Here is a 21,652-nt window from a genome sequence, read left to right on the forward strand (position 1 = left end):
AAGAAAGGTGATCCAACTGAATGTGAAAATTATCGAACAATATCATTAATATCACACGCAAGCAAAATTTTGCTGAAGGTCATTCGGCTGCAGCAGTATATTGCAGCAGTATATTGACAGGGAACTGCCAGAAATTCAGGCCAGATTCCGAAGAGAACATGGAACCACAGAACACCAGAAAGATGTGTTTACCTGTGCTTTATTGACTGTGCAGTTGGCATTCGACTGTGTGGATCATAACAAATTATGGAAAATATTGAGAAGAATGGGAATTCCAGAACACTTAATTGTGCTCATGAGAAACCTGTACATAGATCAAGACGCAGTTGTTCAGACAGAACGGGGGGATAGTGTGTGGTTTAAAGTCGAGAAAGGTGTGCGTCAGGTTTGTATCCTTTCACCATACTTATTCAACCTGTATAATCCAAGAAGCTGGACTGTATGAAGAACAGGGCATCGGGATTGGTGGAAGAATTATTAATAACCTGTGATATGCAGTTGCTGAAAGCGAAGAGGACTTTGAAGCACTTACTGATGAAGATCAAAGGCCACAGCCTTCAGTATGGATTACACCTCAACATAAAGAAAACAAAAATCCCTACAGCTGGACCAATACGGAACATCGTGATAAACGAAGAAAAGATTGAAGTTCTTAAGGATTTCATTTTATGTGGATCCACAGTCAACACCCATGGAAGCAGGAGTCAAGAAATTAAAGCCACATTGCCTTGAGCAGATCTGCTGCAAAGAACCACTTTAAAGTGTCGAAAAGCAAAGATGTCACCTGACCCAAGCCAGGGTATTTTCAGTCACCTCGTGCCTACAAAAGCTGGATTAATGCCTTTGAATTGTGGTGTTGGCGAAGAATATTGAATATTCCATGAACTGCCAAAAGAACAAACAAATCTGTCTTGGAAGAACTACAACCAGAATGCTCCTTAGAAGCAAGGATGGCGAGACTGCGTCTTACATATTTTGGTCATGTTGTCAGGAAGGATCAGTCCCTGGAGAAGGACATCATGCTTGGTAAAGTACAGGGTCAACAGAAAAGAGGAAGACCCTTAACAAGATAGATTGACACAGTGACTGCAACAATGGGCTGAAGCATAGTAACAATTGTGAGCATTGTGCAGGATTGGGCCATATTTCGTTCTGTGGTACATAGGGTCACTATGAGTCAGAATCGACTCACTCGGCAGCACCTGACAACAGCAACATGATGGGTAGATGAGGGTGTTCATTGTACCATTTCTTTCTTTGGATTTTCAGTCTTGATTTTGGCAATGCGAGAACTCTGTAACAGTAACAAATTCAGTAAAAAGTAAATCTATGGAAAAATATGTATTTGTTGAATCTCAGTTTAAAAGTACAATGAACATAACTATAGAAGTAAAAAATGACCTGAATCATACTTATCCTTTCTTAAATTTTAGAAATACATGACGACTCACAACTTGCCTTCTTTGTAGCATCCTGAGTTTGTTCATTTTGCCCTTACTTTTAATGATAAAATGCTACATCGTTTTGTAAAATTATAAAAATCGAGCATCAGAACTTATGAAAGGGTCGGAAATAGAAAATTATCTAGGGGACAGAAACCACAGTGCGCTGGTATCTTTCAGGTTCCTAAACACATACAATAAGATTGAGTGAGCTATTGGCAAGGCTAGCTCCTGAAAGCAAGCAGGCTTTTTATGACCGTGCTATATAAGCAGTAACATGCTTATGGTACTGGTATTTTTTTCCCAAAGTGTATCTCTCCGTTTATCTAGGCCTTCTCTAATAGATCTCAGTAATGCTTTTATAGAAGTCAGCTTTATTGAGGTACCACTGACAATGCGATAAAGTGTGTCCATTTTAAGTGTATACTTCAGTGTATTATAACTAATGTATTCACTTATGTAACCACCACCACCATCAAGATATAGAAAATTTCCTATTGGTATTTCTCAAATCTAGATTGACTTATTTCTTATGATCCTCACCTTCCCCCCCACCCCCATAAGAGTTAGCTTATTAGTTCACTGAGTGTCTGCCAGATGCTAAGCACACTGCTAGGTGCTAAAGAGACAGTGGAAAACACAATCATCTTGTCTTCAAAACGCTTAGCATCTCGTGGGGAAAAAAGACAAGAAAATAAGTGTTTATATAAACTACAGTATGGTAAGTGCTTCAAAAGCGAATAAATAATACAGCATATTGTGAAGTACAGTGCTGTCAGTGATAGGATATTATCCATACACCTACAAGGAAGACCAGTTAATATGACTGTTATTAAAATTTACACACCAACCACTAATGCCAAAGATGAAGAAATTGAAGATTTTTACCAACTGCAGTCTGAAATTGATCAAACATGCACTCAAGATGCATTGATAATTACTAGTGATTGGAAAGGGAAAGTTGAAAAAAAAAGAAGGATCAGTACTTGGAAGATATGGCCTTGGTGATAGAAACGACAGCAGAGATCGTATGATATAATTTTGCAAGACCAATGACTTATTCATTGGAGACACCTTTTTTCAGCAACATAAACAGCGACAATACATGTGGACCTCACCAGATGGAATACACAGGAATGAAATCAACTACATCTGTGTAAAGAGTTGATGGAGAAACTCAGTATCATCAGTCAGAACAAGGCCATAGTCTGACTGCAGAACAGACCATCAGTTCCTGTTAAAGTTGAAACTGAAGAAAATTAAAACAAGTTGTTGTGACAGCCAAAGTACAACCTTGAGTATACCCCACCTGAATTTAAAGACCATTTCAAGAACAGATTTGATGCATTGAAAACTAATGACCGAAGACCAGACCAGTTGTGGAATGACATCAAGGACATCATACATGAAGAACGCTAAAGGTCATTAAAAAGACGGGAAAGAAGGAAAAGACCAAAATGGATGTCACAAGAGACTGAAATTTGCTCTTGGATGTAGAGTAGCTAAAGCAAGTGAAAGAAATGATGAAGTAAAAGAGCTGAACAGAAGATTTCAAAGGGCAACTTGAGAAGACAAAGTGAAGTATTATAATGAAATGTCCAAAGATCTAGACTTAGAAAATCAAGAGGGAAGAACATGCTTGGCATCCTTCAAGCTAAAAGAACTGGGGGCAAAAAAAAAAAAAAATCTAAGCCTCGAGTTGCAGTGTTGAAGAATTCCACAGGAAAGATATTGAACAACGCAGAAAGCAACAACAACAACAACAAAAAAAAAAAATGGAAGGAATACACAGTCACCGTACCAAAAAGAACTGGTCGACGTTCAACCATTTTAGGAGGTATGGTAAATGCTTCAAAAGTGAATAAATAATACAGCATATTGTGAAGTACAACGCTGTCAGTGATAGGGTATTATCCATACACCTACAAGGAAGACCAGTTAATATGACTGTTATTAAAATTTACACACCAACCACTAATGCCAAAGATGAAAAAATTGATCAAGAACCGACGGTATTGAAGGAAGAAGTCCAAGCGACGCTGAAAGCATTGGTGAAAAACAAGGCTTCAGGAATTGACGGAATACCAATTGAGATGTTTCAACAAATGGATGCGACGCTGGAAACGCTCACTTCCCTATGCCAAGAAATTTGGAAGACAGCTGCCTGGCCAACTGACTGGAAGAGATCCATATTCGTACCCATTCCAAAGAAAGGCAATCCAAAAGAATGCAGAAACCACCCAACAATGTCATTAATATCATGCACAAGTAAAATTTTGCTCAAGATAAATGAAAACCGGTTGTAGCCGTGCATCAACAGGGAACTGCCAGAAACTCAAGACAGATTCAGGGGAGGGTATGGAATGAGGAACATCATTGCTGATGTTAGATGGATCATGAATGAACGCAGAGAATACCTGTGTTTTATTGACTATGTAAAGGCATTCGACTGTGTGGATCATAATAAATTGTGGATAATATTCTGAAGAATAACAAATTGTGGATAACATTTCAAAGAATTGGAACTCCAGAACACTTAGTTGTACTCACAAGGAATCTGTACTTAGACCAAGAGGCAGTTGTTTGAACAGGACAAGGGAATACTGAGTGGTTTAAAATCAGAAAGGGTGTGTGTCAGGGTTGTATTCTTACTCAATCCGATGCTGAGCAAATAATCAAAGAAGCTGCACTATATGAAGAAGAACATGGCATGAGGATTGGAGGAAGAGTCATTGACAACCTGTGATAGATGACCCAACCTTGCTTGCAGAAAATGAAGAGGACTCACTGATGAAGATCAAAGACTACAGCCTTCAGTATGGATTAAACAAGGGAAAAAAAAAAAAAAAAAACCATTGCCATCGAGTCGATTCTAACTTACAGCGACCCTGTAGAACAGAGTAGGACTGCCCCATAGGGTTTCCACTGAGCGGTTGGTGGATTCAAACTGCCAGCCTTTTGGTTAGCAGCCTGAGCTCTTACCTACTGTGCCACCAGGGCTCCTCAGGATGGATTATACCTCACCATAAAGAAGAGAAAAATCCTCACAACTGGACCAATAAGCAACATAATGATAACTGGAGAAAATATTGAAGTTGTCATGGATTTCATTTTACTTGGATCCACAGTCAACGTGCATGGAAACAGAAGTCACAGAATCAAATGATGTATTGCATTGGGCAGATCTGGTGCAAAAAATCCTCCTTAAAGTGTTCGAAAGCAAAGATGTCGCTCTGAGGACTAAGGTGCATCTAGGCCATGGTATTTAATTGCCTCATAGGCATGCAAAAACTGGACAATGAATAAGGAAGACCAGAGAAGAATTGATGGCTTTGAATTATGCTGTTGGCAAAGAATGTTGACTATAACATCAATTGCCAAAACGAACAAATCTGTCTTGGAAGTACAGCCAGAAGAAGTACTTCGAAGTACAGCTCCTTAGAAGCGAGGATGGCAAGACTTCATCTCATGTATTTTGAACATATTATCAGGAGGGACCAGTCCCTGGAGAAGGACATCATGCTTGATAGGGTAGAGGGTCATCAATAAAGAGGAAGACCCTCAATGAGGTGAATTGACATGGTAGCTGCAACAGTGGGCCCAGACATTTCAACAATCGTCAAGATGGCCCAGGATCGGGCAGTGTTTTGTTGTGTTGTACTTAGGGTTGCTGTGAGTCGGAACCAAATCAATGGCACCTAACAACAAGAACAACAGTTGTGGGAGTGCATAGGAATTGTCCACCTAACCTAAACTGGAGGAGAATAGAGGAAGCTCTTTGGAGAAAATGGTACCTAAGTTTGACATAAGGAAATAAAGAGGCAAAGAGCATGGAGAATAGAACTCTCTAGGCAGAAGGAATAGCATGTATAAAAGTAGGTGCAGGGAAAGGAAGGTTGGCAACTTTTAATTGCTCATTATGGGTGGTAGCATAAAGTGGAGTTTCCTGGTGAGAGGCGAGATCATTTACTGTTATTCCAGCAGTACTAAAAGGGAGACGGAATATGGCAACAGATATAATATGCAAATTCATTTAGTGATGGGGAGAAATTAGTTCATAGAAGGCCATAAAATGTTTTTGCACAGTGTATGGGTATATTTTGTCAACAGAATGGGGAAATTATCCAACAATATCATTAATATCACACACAAGTAAAGTTTTGCTGAAGATCCTTCAAGAGGGGTTGCAGCAGTACATTGACAGGGAACTGCCATAAATTCAAGCCAGATTCAGAAGAGGACATGGAACAAGGGATATCATTGCTGATGTCAGCCGAATCCTGGTTGAAAGCAGAGAATACCAGGAAGATGTTTATCTGAGTTTTATTGACTGTGTAAAGGCATTTGACTATGTGGATCTTAACAAACTGTGGATAACATTGCGAAGGATGGGAATTCCAGGACACTTAGTTGTGCTCACAAGGAATCTGTGCTTAGACCAACAGGCAGTGGTTCAAATAGAACAAGGGGATACTGAGTGGCTTAAGTCAGGAAAGGTGTGCATCAGGGTTATATACGTTTTATATGCTGAGCAAATAATCTGAGAAGCTGGACTATGTGAAGAAGAACACAGCATCAGGATTGGAGGAAGACCATATACCTGCAATCTGCAGATGATACAACCTTGCTTGCTGAAAGTGAAGAGGACTTGTAGCATTTACTGATGAAGATCAAGGACTAGAGTCTTCGGTATGGGTTACATCTCAACATAAAGAAAACAGAAATCCTCCCAACCGGACCAGTAAGGAACATCGTGATAAACGGAGAAAAGATTGACGTTGTCAAGGATTTCATTTTGCTAGAGTCCACAAACAATGCCTATGGAAGCAGCAGTCAGGAAATCAAACGACGCATTGTCACTTTAAGGACTAAGGTGGGCCTGACCCAAGCTATGGTGTTTTCAGTAGCCTCATATGCATGTGAAGGTTGGACAGTGAATCAGGAAGACTGAAGAAGAGTAGATGCCTTTGAATTATGGTGTTGGAGAAGAAGACTGAATATACCATGGACTGCCAGAAGAACAAAGAAATGTGTCTTGGAAGAAGTACAGCCAGAATGCTCATTAGAACTGAGGATGGCAAGACTTCGTCTCACGTACTTTGGACATGTTATCAGGAGGGACCAGTCCCTTGAGAAGGACATCAGGCTTGGTAGACTAGCGGGCCAGTGAAGAAGAGGGAGATCTTCCGCAAGATGGATTGACGAGGTAGCTACAGCAATAGGCTCAAGCATGACAATTGTGAGGATGGCGCAGGACTGGGCAGTGTTTCATTCTGTTGTACATAGGGTCAGTATGAGTCGGAACGGACTGGACAGCACCTAACGACAACAACTTGGGTATATTGTTATAGTTCACGTGCTGTCAATTCCAACTCATAGCGACCATATAGGACAGAGTAGAACTGCCCCGTAGGGTTTCCTAGGCTGAAATCTTTACAGAAGCAGATCGCCAGGTCTTTTCTCTCGCAGAGCAGCTGGTGGATTCAAACTGCTGACCTTTTGGTTAACAGCTAAGTGCTCAACCATTGCACCACCAGGTCTCCTTATGGGTATATTAAGTCCAGGGTATTGAACTTCTTCCCAGTTTAGTCATGGTATTGGTGCAGAACAGGTAGAAACTGGTGATTATTCTTAGAGGAGACTAGCTTTCATATGGATCAGGCCATTTAGCAAAACAGGCTTATCCAAACACTAAAGTTTAACCTAAGAAGAAAAATATGAATGCATTACCATAATATTCTCTTTGTAGTCAGATGATACTGATAGTGTCAGATAGAGAGGCCAGAATGACTGGCTTGTTGCTACAGTTTAGAAATTCTAGCCAGATAAATTTCACTTTCTCTAAATGAATAACTTGGTAAAAAAAAATTTCTGTGTCCCCAACCCATCTTCTCCTTATACAGACACAGTGGGTCAGGTCCAGTGGATACTAGGTTAAAACTGTTGGCTCCCTGAGCAGAAATCCTTTGACATGAGGCAGCAGGTTAACCTTAGTAGTTAATCTTCGCCTTGCCTGCTTCTTCCAAGCCATTGGTGCTCCCTTCTGTACCTGCCCATGGTTAGCACCTGGGTGTCCCCTGGACTCCTGCATCATAGCATTTTGACCAGGTCATATGCATTTGTCTAGGTATGTGTTGTAAGGAATAATTGTTCAAATATATAAATTTTCTTGTAAAGCTCACCAGGTACATATTTCTTAAGGCCATAAGTTAGATATTTGCAACATCAACACTATACTGGATTCGTGGTATTTGGCTTGCACACTTTATCCACCTGAGACTGTCCCTTGGAGTTCAGTGATTGGGTACTGACATTGCACATACAGGACGTGTTACAATTCCGAGTAAAGCATTCACCTAAGTGGTTACTGTTTTTCCTTCTCATTTCTTTCAGCAAATACTGCTTAAAACAGTTTCCCAAGTACTGATAACATTATCTCAAATTTTTTTTTTACATATATTTACATCTCATTCTCCCAGCATCCGTTTGAGGTATTTGTCCTCATTGTACAGATGAGTTTCAGGGAACTGGATGATCGTGAGGAAACATTATAGACCTGGGGTATCTGATTCCTAACCTAGTAGTTTCTCTAGGCCAGTGCCCGTACCAAAAAACCCAACCCACTGCTGTCGAGTCAATTCTGACTCACAGCGACCCTATAAGGACAGAGTAGAACTGCCCCATAGGGTTTCCAAGGCTATAAATCTTCATGAAAGAAGACTGCCTCATTTTCCTCCCGCAGAACAACTGGTGGGTTTTAACCACCGACCTTTTAGTTAGTAGCTGAGTGCTTTAACCGCCATGCCACCAAGGCACTTTAACCACAGTGCCCCTAAGGCTTCTCCCATTGCCCCTACCAAACAAACAAACAACAAACAGCCCCATTGCTGTCCAGTTGATGCCAACTCACAGCTACCCTATAGGACAGAGTAGAACTGCTCCATAGGGTTTCCAAGGAGTGGCTAATGGTTTCGAACTGTTGAACTTCTCTCTCTCTCTCTCTTGCTCTTTCTTCTGCTCTCTCTACCTTGAGTTTCCTTAACTGCACTAACAGTGGTATGTCTTTTGGTAACTTTACAAGTACCTTTCAGACAGCACCTTTTACTGGATCAAAAAAGAAACAAATTATACTGATGTTGATAGAAAAGAGTGGCCTTGGTTGGACGTGACTGCATCATTTAATTACTCCATTTTGATTAATACTGTCTTTTTAATCATGTTGATGGAACCATTGGTCTGATCCTCATTCAATAATTATTTCTAGAACGTTTGACTATTAACACTAAGATTCACCAACAGATGTTTTAATTTGCTTATTATTGTAGTCTTTCAATATATATTTTGAGAGATTCTATTTTTCTTAACTTTAAATTCTCTGTAACTCTAACCCTTTCTTCGAACCCTAAATGCTTTCTCTTTCTTTCTAAAGGTGGATCTCATTGACTGGGTAGACAACATGTGGCCACGGCATTTGAAGGAAAGTCAGACTGAATCAACAAACGCCATTCTGGAGATGCAGTACCCAAAAGTACAGAAGTGAGTGACTCCCTGTGTCTCCGTAAGGTGCTCTGGGAGAGTGCAGTGACAGAGAGCACAGTGACAGCGAGGAGTGGCTGCTACCTCAGGAGCCTCTTTCCATGTACCAAATGATCAAAAGATGACTACTGAAAGAGTAGGCTTTACCTTCCAAAGGGAAGAGTGTATGTAAGAGCACCAGAATGAATCCTTCTGGCAATGGGATGACTCAAAACTGCATTCCTTTCACACACTGGGAAGTGACTGGGTTCAAGGTAGAGGAGGCGTCCACAGGGAGAGTATACGGCATTGTGGTGGGGCAGGACCTCTTTTTCTCATCAGTACACTAATGCTGCTGCTTTCTTTGGGTCAGGTACTGTCTAATGAGTGTTCGAGGCTGCTATACTGACTTCCACGTGGACTTTGGTGGTACCTCTGTTTGGTACCATATCCATCAAGGGGGAAAGGTACGGTCATAGTTGTAATGGGATTTGGACTCTGAAGCTGGTTTTATGGCTTGGCTTCAGTTCATGCATGCTTAATATACCCTGAAAATGAATCTGTTAGGAAATTGTCCCAACCCTTACTGGAGGATTATAGATGAAGTTCAGCTTCCTGGCTAGAGTTCAGTAGGCATTAATATTCATCTGGACTACTGTCGTGATACCAATATTGGCACAGTACTTAGTAAACCTCAATAGTCTATTTCTAGATTCCCAAAGCAGGGTTCTCCACATGAATGCAAGGAGCTGTTTTTAGGAGGACAAGATAATTTTTCTACATGGAAATATAATAAAATGGTGAAAGGAACACAAATTTTGGATAGATTCACAATGAAATCAACAAATGAGGTTCTTTGCCTTTTTAGAGGCATTGGTCTAAAATGCAGCCACAGGGAGCCTTTGTGTTCTCTCTGAGGGTGTCAGTGGACTTTGACAGATCATCCTCATCCGGAATGAATGTCAGAGTGTTTCTGGATGCTGGGTGAAAATGGAACTCCAGAATTAACAGCAGAGTTTTACAGTATTATACTCTATTGTTACCTTTTTTCCTTCCTAAAAGTGAATGCGTTTTTGTGCATCGAACTTTGAGAGAAAGTAGAAATTGAATGAAAGTAGATAATGCATTTAGAATGGGAGGTCCTAATCTAGTACAGCTGTACCTTTGAATACAAAAGTCATTTTGTTTACTTGGGATGCATTCAAGCGGTACCTTAAGAAGCTTTGTCCTAGTGGTCTCTATTACCACCTTGGAACAAAGCAACCCAGGGCAGTCTCTTGAAGATACTGTACTGAACTAACTGTGCCTCTTAGTAGGACTATAAAGGCCAGAGAGCCAAGGGCGTATAAGGTCCTGCCCAGGTAACAAGCCAAATGACCCTTTTTTCTCTGAATCCTGGGTGGGTTCTGGGTTCTACAAGTTAAACTGCAGGGAAGCCCTAATGCTGTTTGATCAAGTGGAAGACAAGAAATATCTTCTCTTTGTGTCCTCTAAAGTTTCTCAAATAGTCAAGGTCTGTAGGCTGGGAGAATTGCTTCCTTCTCTTCTACCTGGTGGTCTTAACTTTGTACCTATTTATCAGTTAAGGGAGACGACTGGGTCATGTCAATGGCTGTTAACAGACTGAAGTTTTTTAACTCACAGGTCTTCTGGCTCATCCCCCCTACAGCCCACAACCTGGAGCTGTACGAGAATTGGCTGCTGTCAGGGAAACAGGGAGACATCTTTCTGGGTGACCGGGTGTCAGATTGCCAGCGCATTGAGCTCAAGCAGGGCTATACCTTCGTCATTCCCTCAGGTAAGCAGGTTGGGGAAAAGTAGTTATCTACTCTAGCCACTGTCTTTTCTTAAACTTAAAGAAATTGGTAGATTACCACCAAGAATGGTTATGATGCTGGGATGGGCAGAAAAAACAATGGTATCCTCTCTTGTCTTTATGGAACAGATGCTGAGAACTTATTTAAAAACAAAAAACAAAGGCAGTGATTTTCCACGGAAGGTGTACATCAGAATTACCAATGGAGGCTTTTCAGATCTACACGTGTGGGCCCCACATTCGTCCTAGTAATTTAGAATCTCGAGGAATAGGGACAGTTAGTTCTACACGTGATACACACCCCGTTGTTAAGAACCACCTAACTAGCTAGGCTGCTAACCAAAAGGCCGGCAGTGCAAATCCACCAGCCGCTCCTTGGAAACCCTGTGGGGCAGTTCTACTTTGTCCTTTAGTGTTGCTGTGAGTCAGAACCGACTGAACGGCACTGAACAACAAAGGCATGGTTGTGAGAGCTAGCATGCTGAGTCAGTGATAATTTCGATCAAGTCACCGGTTACAAAAGAAACACTGTAAGGAGCCCCGGTTTTGGAGTCACAGACCTGTATTAGGATTCTGATTGTCTGTTCACCTGCTATAGACCATTTTGGTCAAATACTTAAATCTCTGTGTCTCGTTTTGTCGTGAAGAGAAAATAAGAGTGTGTGTAAACTGTCTTGCACAGTCTGGTAGATGCTCCAATTAATGGTAGCAGCACTTGTTAAAAGTTCATTACGTGCTAAGCACTTCATATGCGTTTTCTCATTTAATGCTCACCAGCAACCAGTTGAGATATAATTTATCCTGGTTTTATAGAGGCTTTGCAAGATTAAGTAACTTGACCAGCCAAAAAGAAGAGGCAGAATCAGAAGAGAGTGTGGTCCAGGAGTCTAGTACTGGTACTCTGAGGGAGCCGCCTTATAATGCGTACTTTCAGCCACCGCTCTCCATTCCCTTTCTTACAGGATGGATTCATGCTGTGTATACTCCTACAGATACATTAGTGTTTGGAGGCAATTTTCTGCATAGCTTCAATATCCCTATGCAATTAAAAATATACAACATTGAAGATCGGACTCGGGTAAGTAATTCTCTGTAACAATCGGTTGTGAAGAGGTTTACTCCATTTAAGACAGATGTGAAGAGATCCATTGATAGTTTATTAAAATGTCACTTTTTTCTGGGTTAAAATGCAATTTCGCATTTTGGGAACACTGAGAAAAATTTTAAATTTAGTGGGATCTACGTGGTTGGTTTTGGGGATTCCAGTTATTTGAGGTTCTTGGTAATCTCTTGAACCATGTATTTTTCATTCTTATGCTCTTAGAATAATTTGGTATAATGGGATTTATCAACTCAAGATTCACAACTTTAAATTCATATGTTTCTTTATTCTGATTACTATGTAACATTTGAACTGTCTTACTTTAATATATACATTTATATATACCTTTCTTAACTGGGGTTCCATGAGAAAATTAAGGCCTTCAGGAAATGACTTGCGTGTCTTTATTTTCTCTGTTTTCCCAAGGATGTGATATAATACAGCGCCTACCTTTCTAGGTGCAGAGAGGAGAACGTAATCCACTACAGACAATGGAGGCCTTAAGACAGTGATTGGCAGACTTTTTCTGTAAAGACCCAAATAGCAAATATTCTAGGCTTGGTGGGCCACACGGCATCTGTCACAACTGCTTAATGCTGCCTTGTACAAAGTACTTAAACGAATGGGCGTGGCTGTGTTCCAACAAAATTTATTTATGGACACAAATTCGAATTTCATGTTCTCAGGTGTCACAAACTATTCTTCTTTTAATTTTTTTTAACCGTTTAAAAATGTGAAAACCATTCTTAGTTCAGAGACCTTAGAAAAACAGGCAGCAGACCAAATCCACTAACTGTTGTTTGCTGAGCCATGGCTTAGGGAATTATAGCTTAATTATCTATCAGAATCCTGGTTGGTAAGGGCTAAATAACATACGATGAAAGTCTAGATGGTATTGACATTAAAACAACAATAGAGTATTTAGGAGTCCTGGTGTTTTCACTTACTGATAGTTCAAGAAAAAAGTAATAATACTATATTATGAATAGAGATTAGCAAATGGAGAGAAATGTTGGCAGCGAATCTAGGAACAGGGTATACAAGTGTTCATGATACTGTTCGTAAAACTTTTTGGTAAATTTGAGTTTTCAGAATTAAAAAACAGCAATTAGTGAGAATTCACAACTTTCAGAAGGAATGCTCGCTTACTCATATGCTGTGAACATGATCAGTTAACCATCTGGTGCCTTTCTTTGAAGCATCTTCTTAGTTTAGGAGCTAGCTAGCCCCTTATACACAGGCCGGTATTATTGGTGATGTTAGGGGGATTACCCCAGTAGTAGAGTTAGAGGAATCAGTGCTTCCGCAATAAATTCTATAAAAGTGCATTGCTGCTTGTTTGTTAGAGTAATGAAACTGCCAGAGATAATCAGTGGTTCCGTAAGTTCAAAGTGGTAGTAAAGGTGTATCTATAAAAAGAGTCAAAATGTTTCAGAAGAAAAAATATATAATTTTGTTGTTTAACTCAGAATCATTCTAAAAAGTAATATCACCTACCTGCAGTGAGATGTGGTCTGAAAATCAGTTTTTAGAAAGCATACCATTGTGGTTAAAGGTAATTGTTGTTCCTGTGGCTTAGTTGGCTGTTCAGTCTCAGGGACCAGGATACCCACTAGGCCTTACTGTAGGGTGTAGCTAAGCACTGCAGGGAGATACATGTCAGTGTCAGAGATAAGATGGGCATCTTACCTTTGCATGAAGCTTCCTGCAGGCTGGTAAACTGGTAAAAACACATCTTGATTTCTGTCATTTCTAGACTTTTTATATCAGAAAATGTCAAATTTCCGTATCTAACCACCATATTATTCTATTTTTCCTAAGTATGGCTTAATTCTTTTATTCCAAAAAAGGAATTCTTATGTTTTTCTAAAAAAATTTCATTGGATCCCCTACGTATATACACACACACAGCTTTTTTCTTTCTTTCTTTCTTTTTTATTGCTTTCCACACCAAGGAGCCCTGATGGCGCAATGGTTAAGAGCTACGGCTGCTAACCAAAAGGTCAGCAGTTCGAATCCACCAGCCACTCCTTGGAAACCCTGTGGGGCAGTTCTACTCTGCCCTGTAGGGTTGCTGTGAGTTGGAATTGACTCGACAGCAACGGGTTTGGTTTTTTAGAGGTTTTCCACCCTGAACTTTTATATGCCAAAACTGATACTAATATCTGTAAACTTACAGTTTAATTTAAAAGAAACTATATAGAGAATATCTTACAGAAGAAATATAAAAAGTTGTAAATTCAAGGCAGTGTTATGGTTTAGTCATACCAATGTAGAAATTTATTATTTTAACTTGAGTGTTGGTAATTATTCAACTGGTAATGTTTAACATCTCAAAGTTTTTGTATGAAGATTTAAAAAAAAAGTCAAGAAATTCTAACCCAGTTTTAGAAATTGATCTGCTCTGTGGTGTTTGACCAGTATAGGTAAACTGTAGTGGGAACAGATCGGGTGTGCAATATTTTGGCTGTTGTTAATACAGTCTGATGAGTTCGAAGTAAAAAAGTCAAGAGTTTAATGCCCTTATATATATATGGAAATCCTGGTGGTGTAGTGGTTAAGTGCTATGGCTGTTAACCAAGAGGTCGGCAGTTCAAATCTGCCAGGCGCTCCTTAGAAACCCTATAGGGCAGTTCTACTCCGTCCTATAGGGTCGCTACGAGTCAGAATCGACTTGACGGCAGTGGTTTTGTTATATATATATATGTATATATTTTTTTTTCCTTTCTATTACCAAGCTCTCAATAGAGTTCCAGAGGGCTTTAGAGATTGGAGTTGTCCTGAACTCCTAATAGAGATCCTTCTAGGAAAGTGCTGATATATTTAAAAGGCTAGTGGAGAGGCACAGTGTGTAATATATATATATATATTTTTTTTTTAACCAAATACCTATTAATTCTTGTCCCCACTTACCAGAAATAAATCAATTTGACTTTTAAAGTAAGGGAGGAGAAACTTAATTGTTACAGCTGTAGCCACGTAAGAGCCACAGACTCAGGGCCTGGCTACTCTGCATTGGAAAACTAACGAGGCTGATGATGAAAAGTATATACCTCTCCTGCCTCGCGATGAGGAAAGTGGTCTCCTCATTCCACAGTGTTGCCCTGTGACCTGGTGAAGGGTTCTGAAAAGGGACTCCCATCCAGTTCTCCTTGATTCAGGAAGACTACCTGACATGGGGCTTTGAGAAGGGGTAGGTGAAGTCATCTCTTCAAGATGGGAGGAGATGGGAATATTCTCAAGGGCTGCGTATTCAGAGCAATCTGAAATGAATTGTTTGGCTTCTCTCTAGAAGAAGACAGCACAATATGTTTAGGATAATCCCCATCACTGGTCTTCCTCATTGATGAGTCCAGCTGATTTTCCTTGTCGTTGACTGGCAGATCTAAAAGGCACTTGCTATTATTATTATTCAGCTGGAATAATCTCATGCTACTTTGGGGGAGAAGGAAAAGAGAACACTAAAGGCAGTGACTGACTAGGTCATATGTAACCCTAATCTGATTTGTGAACACACCGTCTTGGCAAACTACAAAGTACTAGGCAGACAAGCTGAGAGTCGATAGTGGGGAAAATAGTCTCGTGTCCTAGACTTGACCCATTTTGAGACAGAGTCTCTCATTGTATTTTCGTATATGTAAGGACATTGTAAGAACATAGAACTGCAACTCATGTCCTGTTTTTCTATTAGTTCCTGTGTTCCGCTGCCTTCTGATTCAGGGTAAAGCCATATAATAAAGGCAAGAGCGCATGTCCTGCCTTTGTGTCCTAAGAACTCTAAAACAATTTTCTCTATTAAGTATATTGTACCTTATTCCAATATTTTCCTCTGTCCAAAAACCCAGAATTTTCTTTTTAATGATTGCCCATTCAATCTAAACAACATCTTGGTGGCTTTGAATGGTCTTTCCAGGTACCTCTTACCTTTAGTGAACGTGTCCCAAGACCGACATTTTCTAAGGTGACCAATCCATGTAAATTCTTGCTTCAAATGCCAACAGGCTGACTAGACAAAAGTTCTTCCTGGGTTAATTATTGCAGTGGTTTAGTTTGTCTTACTCTCTTTCCTTGAAAATTGTCACCGGCTGACTTTTCTTACTCTTCTTTTCCTATGTAGGTTCCAAATAAGTTCCGCTACCCATTCTACTATGAGATGTGTTGGTACGTGTTGGAACGCTACGTGTACTGCATAACCAACCGCTCCCACCTCACTAAGGAGTTTCAGAAAGAGTCCCTTAGCATGGGTAAGTGCCCCGCCTGCCTGAACTTCCACACCAAGACACTGTTTACAACATTCAGGACTGAAGGTGAGACCGGGAATGTTGAGTGGGCCACATTGCTCGATGGCTTAGTTTTGTTTGTTTTCTATTGGTTTCTTTCTTTTTTTTTTTAATCTACTCAGAAGTGTCAAAATTCATTCATTTGAACTGAGCACTAGTCATAGCTGATCTCCTACCCAGATGTGAATTACTAGACTAAATTAAATTCTCTGGATCTTATCTCTGTCTGAGTTATCAGTACTTAGCTCCTCTAAAAAGATGATCATTTGTCTATAATGTGTTTTGTTGGATTAAGAATGGTATTTGGCACAATAAAAAGAGGGTTGTGTAATTATAGTAATAACTCTTATTACTATATTCCAGGCACTACACTAAGCAATTTACATACATTAAATTTGTATAATTACCTATGATGTAGGTGTTACTATCCCCATTTTACAGATGGGAATATTGAGGCTCAAGGAGGTTAAAAAACTTGTTCATAATCCTACTTTTAGTAAATGCCAAAGCCATAAATAACTTGAACCCAGGTTGGTCAGCCCCTTAAAATTTATGCTCTTAACCCTTGTTCTTTAATGTTTCCCCACGTTTATCAAGAAAAATATCCTATTGGATGACAGGATTGTTTCAACAACACTTTTTTACTTAGGCTGTTCCATGCCTTAAAAGGAGAGGAGCCAAAATTGTAATGTCCTGTAGTCACATATTTCGATGGAATCTTCAGCCCAAGCGATGTACTTTTTTGTCTTAGTATTTTCCTCTTACTACATAACTTTACTCATGTTTATGTTCTCATTTGTAAGTAAAAATGTTCACCCAACTATGTGAAAGCAATATACAGAATTGTGCATTTTGCATGATCCCAATCTTGTTTAAAAATGTCTAATCATAGCCATACACATATGCATAGAAAAAGATGGAAAGAAAATGCAGCACACTCTTTAATTCTCCCCCCAAGACGGGGGAGGGGAGGTGATAAGGGAGGATGTATTTACTTCTTTGCACCTCCCTCCATTTTCTGAATTGTTGATAGTGAACATGTATTACTTTCATCATTATCATCATAAAAAGTCGGTGAACATTTTCAAATTCTTTCATAAAACTTTTATTTTTACTTCTTTTGGATATCAAAATCTTCCTTTTCAAAAATATTCACTTGGTTTTGTTTTGTTACCTGTGTTGCCAAACTCCAAAGCTTAAGTTTTATGACCAAAACTTTGGACAGAGCTACTTTTTAAATCTGTGTGCTTCATACTGTCTACTCTTTTAAGAGATAATGAAATCATAATCCCAAATTTAAGCTTGAAAGTTATTTATAGCCACCTTCATAGGTAACTTGCTCCTAGTACACAGTTCAAAGAGTGAGCCCTTCCCAACCTTTGAAAAATCCAATTGACCACTACTTCAGTTGTCCTGCCAAGTCAGGAGCCCACTTCTTCCTTTCACTGTGATTTTCAGCACTGGACTAAACAGCACCTATGAATGCTTTAGGAATATGCAGAAGATATGTGAAACCAGGGAGAAAAAAGCCACCTAGGAAAATGGGTTGGAATAAGGAAGAGCGATTTTTTCAGTGGGACCACTTAGTCATTCATAAGGTCCAAGTTCCTTCTATGCCATCTATTTGTCTGGTTGGTCGTATGGCCAAGCAGCATGTTCTTACTGCATTTTCTCCTTCCCATTGCAGATTTGGAGTTAAATGGGTTGGAGTCCGGAAATGGGGATGAGGACGCTGCAGCGGATCGAGAACCCCGGCGCTTGAGCAGTAGGCGTTCTATTCTGACGAGCCCTGTAGCTAATGGGGTCAACCTGGATTATGACGGACTGGGCAAAGCCAGCCGAAGTCTTCCAAGCCTGAAGAAAACCTTGGCCGGTGACACATCCTCTGACTCTAGCCGGGGTTCCCACAATGGCCAGGTGTGGGACCCCCAGTGTAGCCCCCGAAAGGACAGGCAGGTGCATCTGACCCATTTTGAGCTTGAAGGGCTTCGCTGCCTTGTAGATAAGTTGGAGTCTCTGCCACTGCACAAGAAGTGTGTCCCCACGGGGATAGAAGATGAAGACGCCCTCATTGCGGATGTAAAGGTAAGGGCTTGTTGTACTGAGTGACAGTTCCCGACTCGCTAGGGTTTAGAGGGAGAAGGTACAGAAATTTAGATTATCTTTGATTCAACCAGAGAGAAGCTAATACATGCTTGTGTGTTAGTGTTGCTCAGTGTTTCAGTTCCTCATTGTGAAAATAATAACATTTGTATCTTCAGTTAGGAATTTTTCGTTCTAAAAACAGATTTCAGACTGACCTGCCAAATAAAGGAGAACCAGAGGAAGTGTTTGTAGTAAGAAATATTCATTTAAACTTAAGTTACCCGTAGATAAAGAGGCCTATTTCAGGGCAAAAGTAGCTGATAACAGTCTCTAGCTGTCTTACCCCAAGCAGACTGAGAGGAAAGATATTGTTCTATGCAGGCTTACATTAAGAGTAGGTTTAGCATCTTTTAGTTACAAATTTAGCTATTTTTAAGAGTTAAATACATGGGAATAACTTCTGAGAAAAGTATTTTAAGCATACTCCATCCTTTTACTTTAGGAAGTTTCTTCATATTGTATATTTTTCTCTTTCAAGAGGTCCCCCAGCATCTGTAATCATCACAGCCTAGCCCACTCCTCGTGTACTGCTCTCAAAGAAATGAGCTTATTTGTCAGAAATTCAGATATTTGAGCTGTCTGAATTGGAGGGAGTTCCTTTAAGTCTTTCCTCATTAAAAAAAAAAAAAAAATTTTTTTTTTCTTTTTTTTGAGGTTTCCTCATAAGGGAGGGACCATTAATGTGAACACCAAAAAACGTAAAGCTGGGAATAACAGTTTTCTTTTTAAATCAACTAGGTGTTTGGAACTGTGTCTTGGGTGCAGAACATGACTATGTGTATTAGAAGGCTAGTCTACAATTTGTAATTTGTATTATTTTAAAAACATGTCACATAGATTATTTTAAGTCCCAGAAGAATTTATGGGGAATAATTTTATGCGACCTCAAGGAAAACATACTAAATGTGTTATAGTTGGTCCCTTCCATCCCTCATTTCTGGTTCAGGTTTTCCTTGACCGTCACATAATCGTCTGAGGTGCACCCCAGCTTTTGCCAGCCAGCTCAGGAAAGAATTCCAAAGATTGGGGTGTGACTCGAACTTATTTAGCTACAGTTGACGTTTAAATTTTTTTATTTTTATAATTGACATTTTAATTTTATCTGATATTTATACATCATTGAAAAGCTAAAAAATTAAAGAGGCCAAAAAAAGTACTGGTAATCTGGTGAGGTTGGTCCGCTTCAGTAGTGATAGAAGCTGGACAGTTGATTTTATAGTTTGTTTTTATAAGGTTTGCTGTAGAAGAAGCATATGGTGGCACCATGGCTTGTTAGCATAGGGGAGGAAATGACAAAGTTCCAAGTAGGTGTGGTCCCATTTCTATAATGATTAATGGAGAACAAGACAAACTTAGCTGTACTTTTCTAGACTCACAGACTAGGTCCCAAACTCACTTCCTGCCCTTGAGTGAGCAAAGGATATTTATATTTTTTTCCTTTCCATGTGATAGGGCGTTTATAATTCTGGGAGTTTGGAAGGGTGTAAGGTCGTCTTTTCTGCAGAAGTCTTTATTTTTATGTAGCTGTTCCATTATGGATGCCTGTTTTAAAAAAAAAAAAGTTAATTTGTGACTTTGAGAATTTGTTAACTTGGGTAATCACCTTTAGGAACCCTAAAAGAAAAGAGTTCGAAGTTTATATCACACTAACATTGTTTTGGCCTGGATACCTGTATTTCTAATGCTTAACAAAGAAAAATATCTTTTTAGTCCTAAAGGGCATCTATAGATGGATTTGACTCCATAGCAGTTGTAGGAAGCAGAAGCCATATTACGGTCCACTAGAGCAAACCCTGGTGGCACAGTGGTTAAGTGCTACGGCTGCTAACCAAAAGGTTGGCAGTTCAAATCCACCAGGCGCTCCTCGGAAACTCTATGGGGCAGTTCTGCTCTGTCCTTTAGGGTCGCTGGGAGTCGGAATTGACTCAGTGGCAACAGGTTTGGTTTGGTTTAATCAGTTGTGCAGGGCCAAGTGTCATGATAGAAATACACAGACTCCCTTGAGTAAAGTCATGGAGGTGGTTCAACCAGCGTAATTAAGTAGGGGTTTCTGAAGAAGCAGAATTGTACAGTGGTATACTGGGCAGAAAAGGCAGACAAATGGGGATCCAATATTAAGCAGAGTAAAAAGAGGCAGTGAGAAAGGGAATGAGTTAAGAAACATATAAAGAGGATTCTAAGCGCTGTGAAGAACTCCCTGTGTTTATCTGAGATCACCAAAAAGGATGGCTGCCATCACTAAGCTATCACGGCACAGGAGCCTGGACCATGATGGACAAGCGGCCAGTGGGGTTAGATTGGGACTCTCCCTGCAGAGACTTGTCACACCTTCTTTTGTTCATCCCGTGCCCTAGTCAGAATACAGCCATGTGAGAAGACCAAGCTCTGCAAGTAGTTGCACTTCAGTGAATTCATTATTCCAACATTTGACTAGTCATGTTTAACCTGAGGTTCAGATACAGTGAGTTCAGAGCTTGAATACTTAGAGAATCTGAGGATCACTCAGAAGAAAAAAGCGTTGGATTGGGTAGGTGCCGAATCCTGGCACAGCTGGGGGCTCTGCAGTGCTGGAGGACTTGGAGCTGATGGCACTGAAGACGACACTGCCCTAGAAGAGGCAAGCAAGCACAGCCGCTTCTCTCCGGCAGAGAGAGGGATTGTTTCCTGTTGCAACCTGTATGGCTCTCAGAAATAGCTAGTAGAAGAGATGAAAGGAAGATCGGTGCAGTGGGATAACCATATTTACATACACCCTAGAAGAAATTTTAATAACCTGGTAAAAGGGCTTTGAAGATACTAAAATGTTAAGTTCTGCATTATTAAAGAAAGAACTGTGGAATACAGAATTGGAAAGGGATTAGATGAAACATGGGACGTTAAAAAGTATTGACTAATGGGTAAAGCTCAGAAGAAAGTAATCGGATGCGTAAAGTTCTGTTTGGGAGGGGCATGGGTGACCTTGTCTCCTAAAAGTGTACAGAAAGTAGAATGGGAGAGGTTGTGTCCTGGATGCCAGTTGAAGCAAGAGGCAGGGCATGGAGCAGGACGGATAGCGCAGTCCCGTTGACGGAAGGAAGGAAGCTGTGTTTGCCGTGCATTTCAGGGCGCCGTGCATTTCAGGGCGCCGGGAGCGGTGCACACTAGCTCTGACAGCAGTCGCAGCAGGGTGGCGGGTGGCACCTGGAAGACTTTGCGTTTTTGATCAGACTTTATTGTTTTGTTCGTGTTTATTTTGATAATAAAGAAGTCTTTCATATATATACATATATAAAAAGAAGCTTTTAATGTGTCAGTGTATCTGGCCACCCAGCTCACTTAATGAAACAAATTCACTGCTCCTGACTCCTTTACT

At 40.2% G+C, this 21,652-nt stretch overlaps 1 protein-coding gene across 3 annotated transcripts in view; it reads left to right on the top strand.

Annotated features, from left to right (window-relative positions):
• Positions 1-21,652, top strand: part of LOC126081111 (lysine-specific demethylase 2A) — a 120,376-nt gene that overhangs the window by 75,924 nt on the left and 22,800 nt on the right. For all 3 annotated transcript variants that reach the window (XM_049892618.1, XM_049892620.1, XM_049892621.1), the window contains exons 7-12: positions 8,872-8,978; positions 9,331-9,424; positions 10,602-10,755; positions 11,736-11,851; positions 15,993-16,119; positions 17,843-18,240. In XM_049892618.1, the coding sequence (XP_049748575.1) occupies positions 8,872-8,978; positions 9,331-9,424; positions 10,602-10,755; positions 11,736-11,851; positions 15,993-16,119; positions 17,843-18,240 (996 nt within the window). The remainder of the gene's footprint in view (positions 1-8,871; positions 8,979-9,330; positions 9,425-10,601; positions 10,756-11,735; positions 11,852-15,992; positions 16,120-17,842; positions 18,241-21,652) is intronic.

Source organism: Elephas maximus, chromosome 7 (assembly GCF_024166365.1).
Source record: "Elephas maximus indicus isolate mEleMax1 chromosome 7, mEleMax1 primary haplotype, whole genome shotgun sequence".
In the NCBI taxonomy this organism is placed as follows: domain Eukaryota; kingdom Metazoa; phylum Chordata; class Mammalia; order Proboscidea; family Elephantidae; genus Elephas; species Elephas maximus.